The 15,343-nt window shown below is 39.0% G+C and overlaps 1 protein-coding gene across 11 annotated transcripts in view; it reads left to right on the top strand.

Annotated features, from left to right (window-relative positions):
• Positions 1-15,343, top strand: part of MYT1L (myelin transcription factor 1 like) — a 314,269-nt gene that overhangs the window by 278,928 nt on the left and 19,998 nt on the right. For all 11 annotated transcript variants that reach the window (XM_074819977.1, XM_074819976.1, XM_074819975.1 and 8 more), the window contains 3 exons: positions 1,434-1,496; positions 6,281-6,364; positions 7,690-7,911. In XM_074819977.1, the coding sequence (XP_074676078.1) occupies positions 1,434-1,496; positions 6,281-6,364; positions 7,690-7,911 (369 nt within the window). The remainder of the gene's footprint in view (positions 1-1,433; positions 1,497-6,280; positions 6,365-7,689; positions 7,912-15,343) is intronic.

Below are 15,343 nucleotides of genomic sequence, written 5' to 3'. Positions count from 1 at the left end.
AGAAACTTCAGTGACATAGTGAACCCCAGAGGTTTTACCAGCTTACATCCTGGAAGTGCTACCATATTTTAGTGTTTTCTATAGAATAACTGATGAAGACCATAGAGAATAGAATAATGAAGGTCTATAGAATAACCAGATGAAGACTATATGAGAACTCCATTTAACAAATTCCAGCTTAATTTATCTCTTTCAAGGTTGCATTAAACATGTTTGAAGTTTGGCCCTGCTGAGCTCCTCAGAAGTAGGCAACACTAGCTTTAAAGAGCTAAAATTCAGCTAATGGAACGTGACAGCCCCATTGCACTGAATTCTGGGTTGCTTAATTCCTGATTTTAAGAAACTTTCAAGTCTCTGCAGAGACATTTGTGAAACAAAAGTTTACCAGTATGGACCAACTCTGAGGAAAGCACATATGTAACTAAAGGGTAAAAGCCAAAGTCTGCATGAACTCTGGATTCACATAGTGAAAGAATTCAATGTTATGGAAATCTGATGTTTCAGAATGCAACATCTGAATTTGCACACATGCTTTTTTGAATTTGAATGCTTTCTTCAAATGAAACTTTAAAGCATGGCTAAAATTCAAAACTCAGGCTCAAGAAAAGTGACTTTTTGGAATTGATGTAGCATTCGTCTGTTCAGTAAAATGAATATAAATTAATTCTTCCTTTGTCTTTTCTGTGATTTAGTGTAGCAGTTCAAATACCAGCTAATGATTTTACTTAGCATTATAATTTAGCTTTTTCTGTGGTGATCACAATCATCTTTGCAATGTAGAAAAAAACATCCATTTTCTTTGATGACTCTAATGTCGTTACACTATTAGAAATTCCACTGACAGCTGTATCAGTGACTTCTCTGGTGCTGTAACTTGGTGTTTGGGAGTGTTTGCGTGGGTTACCATTTATCTGCAAAAGGCCAGCATTACTTCCCCGTCTACACATTTCCTTTTCCTTAGACATCTCCTTGCTTCATGGAGAGGTGGAGGAATCTCTCCATGGTGCGACCTCATGGCACTGTGCAGTGGGATTAGAGCAATAGCTCTGACTGAAAACAAAACAGCTTGCTGTAATGTTGGCCATTACCTAAGCATACACCATGGGGATATTCCATTTGCTGTCAACCTTACTCATTCCTGGTGGTGCGGGGATGTCAGGCTGCTGCTGGAAATCTCCACTAATCTGCCAATACTAGAGATGCCCAGAAAGCGTTTGAGTGGGCAGGTGAGGAGTAGCAAAGAAAAACATTTTGTGAATGAAAAAAGTATGTTTGTCCCTGGTGTGGAATTAAGCTCAGGTTTAGCAATGGCTAGAGGTCCCCAGGGCTGGCACCTGAGGAAACAAGGACTGAGCCAATGAGTATTTTTCAATGGGGAGTTACACCTTTCCTGTCAGTAACACTGCTTCGTATCTCTTCCATTATTATTCTAGGTGTCCCACCCCTGGGTGTGATGGCTCTGGGCATATTACTGGAAATTATGCTTCACATCGAAGGTATGTAAAGAGATTTTGTTCTTTAAATCAAACAACTGAAGGGCTAGAACGGACCAAAACAGACCTCTCTTCCCTCTCTCAGTACTGAAGTAGGATTGAGTGCTGTACATAGACATGGGTTGGTCTAACTCATTATATTTATTACTGATTAATAACATTTCTCAGCTTCAGCATGTCTTATTACCCAAATAGGTAGGAAGATTTTTGCTAATATCTATCAAAATCTTTGCAGAGAATGACCCAGTTTTTCTATCTTCTCTGTTAGCCCAGGGAAGCAATTCAACATTCTTGTTTCTGCTGCTTTACGTTCTGAATGACTTAACTCTTCTCCTCACAGTCTTACCTTTTCTGGACTCAAATCCTATTCCTGCATTTTTTTTCCCCTCAAATTGTATTTCCTGATTGTTCCTGTCAATCTCTTCCAGACTCCCTCTGTATTTCTTGAAATGCAAAATTGGACCCAGTTCTTTACCTCCTCTCCCAGCTGAACGCTTACCAGCTTTAATCAGAGAGAAAAAGTACCTCTTTCATCTAATATGCACCAATCTTGTTAGTACATTTTAGAATAAAGCTTGGCTTGTTTTTAAGTCACAACACATTGTACATAACTATGTCAAGCCAGAAGAATAGAAAGAGAAATTTATGGATGAAAGCCGTTACCTTAATTGCCTAAACTAAACTGTGATCCTTACCAAGGGCCAAGGAAAGCTTCACCTTTACTAATTAGTTTTGTTGGTAACCCCAAAATCAATTACAGTGGTACCATTGTAAAGGTAATGTTACAAATGCTGTGTAATTAGCAATTCCCCTGTGGCTATTTGAGAACTATGAATCAGTAAAGAGCTGCATGGTAGTTTGTAAATAGCTATCCAGTGTTTAATCAAAGAATAATAGTGTAGCCCACCTTTCTTTTGTTAGTTAAGGCTTTTTGCTGCATGTATAGTAATACTGTTGACTCTGGATATTTGCTTGCTTCACCAAGTCCCTGTAGTTTTACAATTGTCTGTAACTAGTCAATACACAAATTCCCAGTTTAAATGTATTCCCAGTAAAAGCAACAAATAGTTTAAAGTCAAAACATAAATAACATAGAAATTGGGAATGTGCTATATCTTTACATGCTGTAAAATGAAAGATTACAATAACAATTTCTGTAATGCACAGTTAAACATCAAAAGTACAGATAACATTATAAAGCAGAAGATGTAAACATTTTTAAAGCACTTACATGATGTAGGAGATTAAATCACACTTTCAAGGGATTTAAGGTCAGGTTTAGAACTACATTTAACTGTATGCGGATTTATCAGCTCACACCTCTACCAGCACTATGCTTGGTGTAGCTATGCCCCAACTTCACTATTTCAGGAATCTGTTTATGTATTTGGTCACATGCTTAACCAAAACCAGGCAGGACAGTGAAGATGCGGAAGGCAAAGTGTCACAAACAAGAAACCTAAAAGCTGGCAAAGTTATCAGGAAAGAATCACTGCATGTTGGCTCATTTTTTAAACCCTTTCCTTGGGCATTGTTTCCTCACCACTGTACGCATGGACCATGAGCTGGATGGTGTACCTACTTTCATTTGTAAATTCTTACGTTCTTGTATTTTTGCAGATGAGTGCTGGACCAAGTTTTCATTTGATTCTTCAGCATACTCAATACACATAAAGATGTAAAAGATAATTCTGCAAAACTAAGTGATCTGGAATTTGCCCAGTCCTTTGGGATTTAACACCTCTGAAATGCCACCATGTCTATATTGACCACATAACTCCTTAGTTTTTCTTCCAAAAGGCCTCCAGCAGCCCTGGGTCCTTGGCTGCCTGTGGGCACAGGTGCACTGACACTGAAGGAGTAATGTCTTCTTTGTTTAAAACCACTCATGTTCCCAGGAGACCTGTCACATTTACACAGAGCCAGCCCCACACTGCTTAGGTTGTGATATCTGCCGAGGCCATTTCTGAGGTGGTAATGCTGGCAAAATGTACGCTCTTTAAAAGGGCAGTAAGCCAGTAGCCTAAATCTGGAGCTGTTAAGTATGAAACACCCCACAGCATGTTCACAGTTAAGCTTTCTAATTCCCACACTGAAAATTAGCATTTACCTCTGCTTGCATCTGAGTTAGCATTTTTTTTTTTTTGGTATTCGATACCATCACTTACAACCCTTTCAGTTTCAGAGGGAAAGGAATCACAAACTTCTCTCCTAAATGGCTGCCAAGATGCCTAGGTATCATCTGTATTTAAAATGGCTGCTCAACAGCAAGCACACATGAAGGCAGCGTTAACTCTGCCATAACCCTCTGCAGTGCCACAAGACCCATTCAATGTATGCAAGAATTTATATCAGCTTATAGCGGTGTTAGAATTTCCCTTGTTGTCTTTCATCTTCATATATGGGGAATTAAACTGATATAAAAATGAATATGTTTACTTTGTAATAGCTTTTGGTTATTATAGGATAAAAAAATTAAAGCAAAGGCTCATTCTTGACATATGTTTTCTTGGTGAATCTACTGTCAGAGGAAAAATGAATTAATCATAACCTCAGAAGCTGTCTGTTGGAAATGTCTGTTTAGAGGACCTGAAAGGTCTTAGAATTTTCTAATAAATTGTAATGCCAGAATAGAAAGATCTATTGCAAAAAGATGATGCACCAAAATACCAATAAGTAGGTGATAATTAAATTGATTTAATATGTAGAAAGCATTAAATCATTAGTCAAGGCAGAAATTCTTTGTTCAGATTTTGTTATGAAAATGTCATGTACAAGCATACCCATCTGTACACCTACTAAAAAAAGTATTGCTTTCTGAGGCATTTCTATTAACTATTTAGTTTTCAGATGCAAAGCCTGATTATTGTCACACAGTGAGCACAACTAATCTCACAGATAAGCTAGGATATCTGTAACTCCTGTCCCCTCCCCTTCACTTTTTGCAGTCCAGGTTGTATAGGGAGCAACAAACCAACCTGTTCCCAAAGGGCCCCCTTGCCCCAGAGCCTGCTTGCTTTTATTGTAAGTCCCTCAGACTCTATTCCTCCTGCCTCTGTCTTCTTACAGATTATGATCTATTATTTTTGAAGAAAACTATTTTTAAGTGGTACAGGCTTTCTGAAGTTTAGTTTATACACAGGAAACTGTGGTACTTTGGTGTGCACTATGCAAGTTGGAATAAACAGCAGCTTGCTTTAAAAAGGAAAATTGTCAGCTGCATTTAAACTAGTAAAGGAAATGGGATGAGAGCACAGGTCCAAGCATCAGAGTGCAGATTAAATTGTTAGCATGTCCCCTGGCATGGTACTGACCTTGGGCCATTGAAAGTCTCCCAGGCAATTCTCAGATATGATCTGGGGCTCAGCAAGGGTCTAGATCATTCTCTGTAAGCAATATGTGAGTAGCTGTCCTGCTTTACAGGGACAGAGTGTTTAGCTGTATGGAGTTGATCTTGCTGGTCTTGGGTCAAAACAGCAGTTCTGGGTCCCTTCCATTTACCACTATAGATGTAGCCATGCCATCTCACTAAAAGTTGCTAGATAATACACTATGTCCAATATATACTAACATTCCCCCCTTTCTTTAATTGACTTATTTATGACTTTGCAGCATATAAACTCTATTTTTGTCTATTTTTCATTTACCACACAGAATTCTGTCTGTGATTGCATCACCCTTTTCTCTGCTTGTTCCTCCCAGTCCTCGCTGGTCTTGACAAGACAAAATAACTGAAAATTTTGCTACCACTGTTTCTGTCTCTGCTTCCTGAAGACAGGACCTACTATACAACACTGAAGTACCTTCTGTCATGCTGAAAACAAAAATTTAATCTATTTTGTTTCTTTATGGAAATTTTTCTTTGGTGACACTACTTTGTCTCTCATCTCAATACTTTTGAAGGTGGTATTCTACTGATGGATTTAATGTTGATGTGTTATGACAGAAATAACATTTAAATAGAGGACAAAGTATGATTTTTTGATAGACATATTTGTGTTTTCAAATAGCAACTACTTAAAAAATCTTTAAATATCTGTTAAAGTAATGGTCAAGTCTACTAAGCGGTTTCTATAATGAATTCATGTGCAAAGGGAAAGCTGAGCTTATAAAATCTTGAAATAAATATATCTTTTTCCATCTTGTGTAACTAAAAACAACATCCTCAGTGTCTAGTTAAACATAACGTTGCTTAGCCTAACTTTGTCTACCAAATCTTTTTGTCTGAGTGAGTTCTAAGCACTTAAACTTTCTCAGGAAGGCAGTGTACAGCTCTGCGCTCTGCCGTTTTTATTTAACAGTTCTATAGGATTCTTACATGACGATTGAGAAGGTTTGATAGTGTTTCTAATGTGCTCCCTAGAGAAATCTTTAGTCTTGGTAGATCCAAAGACTCCTGGTTTTTGAGCCTATTCTTCCTTCCCTCTCAGACATGTAATGTCTCTGAGCCCTGAAACACTGGCTTCTATTGCTTTTAAAGCTGTCACTGCTGCTGCTGAGTCAGCTGGAGAGATTATTAGGCAGAGGGTTTGATATAAAAGGAGCTGCTTTCCCAGGCTCCTTGGGGACTGCCTGTGTGTGCAGTCCTGTCCTGCATCACAATCTGAGATACGCGGATTCCCCCTCGTGGTTTCATACTGCAGCTCTCCTTATTTAAAACACTTGAGCTTTGATTCTGGAAACTGGATGGAATTACCTATTCTGCCAGTTTTTCAGCTAGAAAGTGTATCCCTTGTAAACTACTCAAGAATGAGAAATTGCATTTTAAAATGTTTTCTTTCACTCAGTCTTTCAGGCTGTCCGCGAGCAAAGAAAAGTGGAATCAGGATAGCACAAAGCAAGGAAGACAAGGAAGACCAAGAACCAATTAGGTGAGAACAAATATTGTCAAAGGGCCTTCATGTGTTTTATAAGGTCATAAATATCTTCAGCTTTTTATTAAGGCATAAATGTTATTGTGTGATAGGTATCCAAGAGCAGATGGCCACATTGATTTCTGTGAGTGAACTGCAAATCAAGGATCTGTGCTGATTTATTCAGCAAAGGATGTAATATTCAGCCAAGGATACAATCGTCTATAATTTAAAAATAGTTTTTCACATCAAATTAAAAAATTACCTAGATCTTTATCACCTAAAAACCCCTTAAATGTGTTGGCATACTATAGACAAACCATACATACTAAATACAGCAGTTATGGGAATGGAGAACTGAGGATTTATATGAGATTGCTGCAACAATTCTGTTTGTGCTGTTTATGCCTACCTATAGGTCTTAGTTTCTCTTGCAAGGTGCTGTGATATCGGTGACCACTGAACTCCGTGAATTTAGTGACTGCTTAGACCATTCAGGACTGGATCCTTGGTGGAGAATTGCAGCAATGTTTTAGTGTAGGACAAACAGTGAAGTAATTGGCCTTGTTTTGACATGTGTTATATAGCAGCATACTGAAAAAAACATTATTTTTTTTAAACATTTCACTTTGAAGATTCTAACCTGTTCCTTCTAACCCTGGTTATTTTTTTTATAGAAGTATACAGGGCAAATGTGTGTGGGAATTCCCAAGTAAGGAAAACCAACAGATGAATACGGAACTGCCTTCATTGATCTCTCTAGGCTGTAGCACATACTTTGTTATAATCTCTCCTATTCAGAGAGTGGTTAAAGGTCCTCAGCATTTTTGATGAGGTGCTGTGATCACTTCATACCTAACTGTTTATACCTAACATTTTCATGACTTCAGACAAGTCTTCTTTAGATTCCATACACATAAATAAAATGTACCAAGGATTATACTAAGTAGGATTTTATGCTTATAGAGTTTTTATGGGCAATTTCCCTGCTGAGTGGAGCTCGGTAGCCAACATTTCAATTCCAGTGTGATATTTACTGTAATGAACACCTGCAATTCAAATATATATCTCAGTCCTTTTGTTGCAGTTGCACAATATTAACAGCTGTGACTTCATCTACTGCCTTGCCTCCTTACAGTTTATCAAAGAACTTTTTTTTTTTTTCATATTAGCAAAGTTCTGCTTGTAATTTTACCCACTAAAGGGTATCTTGACTATTTTTAAAACCACAGTGCATGATTGTTCTTTTCTTTTCATGTCGGGTTTATTTTGACTTTGTTGTAGAGGCTACCAGGTATAGGATGGCAAGACAATAAAGTTTATCTCATCTATCTGCTATCCAGATGTCCAGTTCCTGGTTGTGATGGTCAGGGTCACATAACTGGAAAATATGCATCTCATCGCAGTGCATCAGGGTGTCCTCTAGCTGCCAAAAGGCAAAAGGATGGGTACCTAAATGGCTCACAGTTCTCCTGGAAGTCAGTGAAGACGGAAGGAATGTCATGTCCAACACCAGGATGTGATGGCTCAGGACATGTCAGTGGTAGTTTTCTTACTCATCGTAGGTAAGTAACTATGGCTTATATTTTTCACTTTATGCTTATTATTTAAATTAGATTAGCAAGATTTGAAATACAGCTTTTTGTCATGGCATTTCTCTGTTCCTTTTGAATTTCATTATTACTTTGAAAAATAATTTTCCTGCAAATATTTGTAGATAACTGGAAATCAAGACACACGATTTTTTTTTATGCAAGTCCTTGCAGATTATATCTGAATCTGAATCTGAATCTATAATACACAAAAAATTTTAGGGAAAAAGGTGTGCATGACAATAGCTTTAAATCTGCTACTGCTTTATTCAGTGACACTGGACAAATTACCGTAGCGTAGACTGTGTAATACATATCTGCATCCCCCTGATTTTCAGAGATGTTGAACACATTGTTGATTCCCAAACATCACAGCATGCAACTAAAGAATTTAAGGAACCGGTTCCATAAAAAACAAAGTACTTTTACTCATTCGGTAATGAAAATGTTTGCTCAAAACAATAAACATAGAATACAGCAGATTAATTAAAATTAATGGAATACAAATATTTCATAAAAGAAATACAAAGCTCATTTTTTCATAAACTTGGCAAAAATAAGAGAACCTCAGTGATGACATTTTTCATAGCTTTTAAGAGATTAAGGAAGAGAAAGTGGCCAGTCTGTTAGGGATAAATCTTGCTGCTATTTTAGCTAGTAGGTTATGAGGAAGCAAGGGTGTTCTTGGAGATTTTGGTGGGAATCTCAGCCTGAACATGACTATAATGCCAGAGCAAATTTCTCATTATGTAATCACTAATATGAAACTCTATTACTTCAAATATATCAAGACAATGTGCCTAATTTGTCACCCTTCTCCAGGCAGACCTCAGTTGAACTTCTGTACCTTTTAGTTAACTAAACCAACCTGATCGTGTTTTGTAGTCAGTTCTAGATATAGAGGTGAAAAGTGTACTTTTTCCTTCTCTTGCCTGTAACTATTTCCTTTGATTCTTTCTTTGACAGTGCTTTATAGCTTAACTCAAAAGCCTTACCCTTATTGCAACCTCTCCAGACTTTGTTCACTTCATTCCTATTTATTGTTTAGGTTCAGAGCTGTTTTTCTACTCAGTATTTGTATGGTATCTACCATGAAGGGATTCTGGTCCATGACCTGAGGTGCTACCTAAAGTGGTCAAATGTATTACACAGCCTGCAGCTCCCATAGGCTTTAGGGAGCAGCAGATGCAAAAAGCCCCAACCATTTCTGCAGATGTCTACATGTGGATTTAAGTTTCTGACTTTCGGTAAAATATCAGTATTAGTGTTCATATTTCAGTTTAGCTTTCTTCATAATGTTGTAACATTTATTTAACTCATAGAGATCTGTCATTAAAATTTGGAAATGATTCTACTTCTAGTTGAAAGGTACAATATAATTACTGAGAGATTGCTTTCAAGGAGTATCTACATAGTATTTACATTTTCAAGGAGATGATTCTTGCAACAAGAATAACTACCTTCTGAAAGGAACATACTGATACTAAATCTAAGTGCTCGTCAAAATTAAGGAGCAAATGGTACCTAGAAATTTTTTTTAAATAGGAGTATTTTAATGAAAAAAATAGAATAAAATTTAAATTCTTTTTTTTGCAGTAGAGAAACCCAAATATGACATTTAGCCACATAGCAGTTATTTGCTTTCTTGAGTACCATTATCCTAAGTAGAAACTGAGACGCGTAAAAGGCTTACCTTATAAGACCAGTTTTGGGGCAAAAAGGTCCATTGTTAGAGGAGAGCACCAGAAGATGAAAGGTTGCTTAAAAAGACCTACAGAAGTAGACCGATTTTACTTAATTGTCTTGATGTAACAAAGTGCCAATATTCTAAGTTGTTGTGAGCAAGTTTAACTTGAGGCTTCCATAAGCTATGGCAATATTAATAAAAAGACATTATTTAAAAAATATGATTAGTTATTGTAGAATTCTTAGCATGCTGTTAAAAGGGCTTAGTTCATTTGTTGACACAAGGAAAAGCACTTGGAGCTGGTTTAGATGCATTAGGATAATTTACGTGGCCTCCAGCTGTTGCTCAGAAAGGTAGGTCCAGTGTTGTATTTATCAGCTTTAATGATATATCTTCTCAAATGGCATCTCATGCCTGTATGTGGACAACTGAATCAAACTCTGCATGTAGGATTGAACTTCAGAACAAGTCACCTACCTTAAGAATCTGCTTGTAGGTGAACAAGATGCATTTACTCCTTTTCCAATGAATGAAGTCAGTGGATCCTGGAGTGTTATTCACATCAATCAGTGAAGTAGACACATGCCTTTAATCAGAGTTGTACCCTAAACGTCAGTGAGTGTGTCAATGGGGAGTGGGATTCCCCTGCCTACAAACAGCTACTTTATACCATTTGAAGTGTGCACAGGGCATAGAAGATTGCCATACTGGGTTGGCAAAAATGACTGAAGATTTGTGAGACACTCCCATTCTTTGATTATGACAGCTGAGAGCTAACATGCTTCACGGGGATCTGGAAGGTGTGCTAGCCTTGTTAAATGAATCAGTCCAGAGCTCTGGAGCTCCGTGGCAGCTTTGACACATAGTTCCCATGCAGACATTTAAACCTAGGTGTCCTAATCTAGAGTTCAATCCCACCTAAATTACAGACTGTGCATTTCCTTACCTAAGGATGAAATATCCCCTCACTTTTAATGTATCCATTTTAATAAGTTGTGGTCTCATCTTCTTCATCTAACAACATTTTGCTATACAGCTGTGGCTGTTAATCTCAAATGCCACCTTCTGACGAGAAGGAATGCTATGACAGTTACACACTGAGACAGGGTATTTATAAAGGCAACAGTCTTTTGCAGGTACAGCTGTGTTCAGCATGCGTGGAGAGAAAGCAGACCGTTAACTGAGTCACTAAAAGCTCATAGGGAAGTAGTAGTAAAAGTCTTCATTTTTGCAAGTATATCTCGCTTCTCTCCTAATAGGTGATTTTTCTTCCCCAGTACACATATTTTTCTATCAGCAGACTTCTCTAAGCATATATATTAATTGCATGTGTATTTGTCCTTAATGTGTTATTTGAGTTTTTTATATTCTGCCGTTTGTAGACAGCTGCTAATACTCTGTTATCCAAGCAGCTGTAATACTCTGAAAACTGGAACAGCAGACTGCCTTGTGAAAATTATGCCGACTGTTGAATTAATACAAAAAAAATACATTGAGGTTTTTGAGGCAAAGATTTCTTAGAGCTTCTTTGCACCTTGTACACATGGTGTCATTCCACTGATATCAATGGACCCTGGAGATGATTCACAAGGGCTGGAAAATCAGTACTCAGTTAAAAACTCTTCAACTGGATTCATGTAGTCTGGAATTTAAATATATGCATGTTTTCACATACATGCTTCTGAAGCAGAAATAAGTAGTCGATGGAAAAAGTCACAAATTTCAGTAAATTTTGAATCCAACCCTATGAACAAAGGCAACAACAAAGGTTTCTGGTTTTTAGCGTTTGCCATGCCTGTCTGCAGAAATTCCTATGAATAGTTTTATTTTGTCAAGGAGTTTGCATAGGAAAGAATGGCAACAGAGGGTTATCAGGAGGGACTTGAATTATAGGATTAAGGGTCCTGTGCTTCAAAGAGGAGCCTGTGCTAGCAGGAGAGGCCGGTGTGAAATTAGGTGACCTATCAGCAATATGAAAATGAATTGGAAGGCATGTAAGCATGGAGTCAGTAGATCGGTAAATGAAATAGGTTATAATGAAATGTAAATTGGGTATTATACTGTAGCTTTCCAGTTTGGTTCTTCAACAAACAGGCCCTTATATCCTCATACTTGATTTAAGAAGATTTTTCTGGATGGCATCATTTCTAATACTGTGATCAGTGGGGACTTTCTCAGAATATACTCGGATTTAGCCACCCTGCTCCTTAGCACCAAAGGGGAAATGTGTTTGTGCTGACTTCACTGGAAATTACATGCAAAAATGCGTTTTCAGATCTAAACCAATGTTCTTGATCCCATCTCCTGCCCACTTTTATTGAAATCAGTGTTCACCGATTTCAAACACAGTAATGTAGCTTTTACATTCCCTTTACTATGGAAAACTGATTTAACCCCAGTAGGGAGCTCAGCCCCACACAGTTGCTCGCTCACTCACTTCCAGCAGGATGGGAGAGAGAATCTGAAGGGTAAGAGTGAGAAAACTCATGGGCTGAGACAAAGACAGTTTAATAGGTAAAGCAAAAGCCTCACACACAAGCGAAGCTAAACAAGGAATTCATTCACCACTTCCCATCGGCAGGGAGGTGTTCAGCCATCTCCAGGAAAGCAGGGCTCCATCACGTGTAACAGTTGCTTGGGAAGACAAAATGCCGTAACTCTGAATGTCCCCCCTTTCTCTGTCTTCTCCTTCTTTTTTATATGCTGAGCATGACATCATACAGTATGGAATATCCCTTGAGTCAGCTGGGGTCAGCTGTCCTGGCTGTGTCCCCTTCCAACTTCTTGAGCACCCCCAGCCCACTCGCTGGTGGGGTGAAAGGCAGAAAAGGCCTTGGCTCTGTGTAACCACTGCTCAGCAGTAACAAAAACATCCCTGTATTATCAATGCTGTTTTCAGCACAAATCTAAAACATAGCCCCATACCACCTACTGTAATGAAAATTAGCACTATCCCAGCCAAAACCAGTACAAAAACATATGCTAGTAGAGTTATAACAGAATCATAGAATCATAAAATTGTTTAGGTTGGAAAAAACCTTTAAGATCATCAAGTCCAACCATTAACCTGGCACTGCCAAGTCCACCACTAAACCATGTCCCTAAGTGCCAAATCTACACATCTTCTAAATACCTACAAGGACGGTGACTCAACCATTTCCCTGGGCAGCCTGTTCCAATGCTTGACAACCCTTTTGGTGAAGAAATTTTTCCTAATATCCAATCTAAACCTCCCCTGGCACAACTTGAGGCTGCTTCCTCTTGTCCTGTCACTTGTTACTTGGGAGAAGAGACCAACACCCACCTTGCTACTATGTCCTTTCAAGTAGTAGTAGAGAGCAATAGGGTCTCCCCCAAGCCTTCTTTTCTCCAGAATGAACAACCACAGTTCCCTCAGCTCGGAACATGCAGATTAGGAAGAGGTGAAAAGATTAAAACTCAAGGCAGGAGCTGCCCTCTGCATCTGCTTGCTAGAAGCAGGCAGATATGAACACTCACACAGAGCCTCAGAGAACCTCTGAACTTGCAAACACTCAAAGCATTCAGGAAATTACAAATGTGAGGGAAGAAGGATGGAGATGGAGATTTTCATGTGCAGATCCTTTTCCTCATGAAATATGCTTTGCTAGAAATAGATATTGTCTAAAAAACCTGTGTCATCGACCTCAGCTCCTGAAGGGAATGTTTGCAAGTGCCACCTATGGTCAAACCTCCTGGTGCTCAGGGTTGCAGCTTGAGCCTGTGTCCATAGAAGAAGCATCTCACCCTGGGGTTTATCTGGGGTGGGTGTTCACATGCAGAGGGCCAAAGGGGTATTAGCTCTATAATCCAGATGCTTTGCACCTGCAAACATATGCTAGTGGGTGCAGATTTGCTCCTAAATTATTGTAGAGTTTTCAGTCTTTGTCTGAAGTCACATCCTCTCTTAGCATCAGCATTTCTCAGCTTTGGAATTTAAAAACATGAAGATACTTAGCATTAGTTGAGTCTTTTAGAAATGAGCTATATGGTTACAAAGGGCGTGAGAAGGCCTCAGATTATTCTCATTTTTATGTTTTGCGCGTAGGCTTGCAACCTCTGTTATTTGAGCAAAATCAGTCCTGCAGAGTCTTGGATCTGAAACAGCCTTTGTGTTATGCAGTATCATATGAGGCCTATAGATAAGACAGCAGGATTTACATTACACTAAGTTGTCTGAGATACTAAGTGCCAGCTATTCCTTTCAGCTCATGGAGAAATGAAAGTGTCCAGAATTTAGATGGAGGTAATCAGTTCCTAGCAGGTGTCACCTTTTGGGAGGATAGGAAGCTTATTTGAAATAAAACCTGAACTTTAGAAAAAGTTTTCTGAGATTTGCAAATAATTGCAGAGAGGAAAACTTAGAAGCTTTATTAAACAACTGAAAATACAAAGTTACATCAGATCTGAGATTCCATATATACAGATAGACATATGATGCAATGTTCACTATGGACTAAGGCAAATTAAAGATACCAGAAGGTGCATACTAATACTGTGGTTAAATGCTATGAACCACAGTGCAAAAATGAGATACGTCATGATAAAATACCTTGTGTAAAAACAACAACAAAAAAATTCATAGAATCATAGTTCCAACCAAGTTGGAAAGGAACTCAAAGATCGTTTGGTCCAACATTTCTTGGCAAAAGCACAGTCTAGACAAGATTGCCCAGCACCCTGTCCAGACAAATATTAAAAGTGCCCAATGTTGGGGAATCCACCAACTCCCTGGGGAGATTATTCCACTGGCTGATTGTTCTCTCTGGGAAAAATTTTCCTCTCGTGTCCAATCGGAATCTTCCCAGGAGTAACTTGTACCCATTACCCCTCGTCTTTTCCATGTGACTCCTTGTAAAAAGGCAGTCTCCATCTTCTTTGTAGCCACCCTTTAAATACTGGAACATGGTGATAAGGTCTCCCCTAAGCCTTCTCTTCTCAAGGCTGAACAAACCCAATTCTCTCAGCGTTTCTTCACACAGCAGGCTTCCCTGTGCTTTGATCATCTTTGTGGCCCTCCTTTGGATGCTCTCCAGCCTGCCCACATTTTTTTTGTATAGTGGGGACCAAAACTGAACACAGTATTCCAGGTGTAGCCTGACAAGCACTGAATAGAGTAGGGTAATGACTTCTTTAACTCTGCTGGTGATGCCCTTGTTGATGCAGCCCAACAACCTGTTTGCTTTCTTTGCTGCTGCAGCACACTGTTCACTCATACTGAGCTTGTTGTCCACCAGGACACCCATATCCCTTTCCACAGAGCTGTTCCCCAGCTGGGTAGATGCCAGCCTGTGCTTCACTCAGGGATTATGTTTTCCCAGGTGCATTTGTCTTTGTTGAACTTCATGAGGTTCTTGTTAGCCCACTCTTCCAGGCTATCCAGGTCTTCCTGCAGCATGGCTCTCCCTTCTGAAGCGTCTACTTCCCCACTCAGTCTGGTATCATCAGAAAACTTCATCAGGGTACACCTGACCCCATCATCCAGATCACTTATGAAGATATTAAACAGCATTGGGCCCAATATCGATCCCTGGGGGACCCCATTTGTGACAGGTCGCCAGTTTGAAAGGGAGATATTTACCACCACCCTCTGGGTGTGGCCTGACAGCCATTCCCCACCCACTGCACAGACCACTTGTCTAGACTGTAATGCATCAGTTTCTGTAGGAGGAGGCTGTGGGGAACCATATCAAAACCCTT

The sequence above is a fragment of the Strix aluco genome, chromosome 3, assembly GCF_031877795.1.
Source record: "Strix aluco isolate bStrAlu1 chromosome 3, bStrAlu1.hap1, whole genome shotgun sequence".
In the NCBI taxonomy this organism is placed as follows: Eukaryota; Metazoa; Chordata; class Aves; order Strigiformes; family Strigidae; genus Strix; species Strix aluco.
The sequence above is the reverse complement of the archived record's forward strand: the minus strand, read 5'-3'. Positions and strand labels throughout refer to the sequence as shown.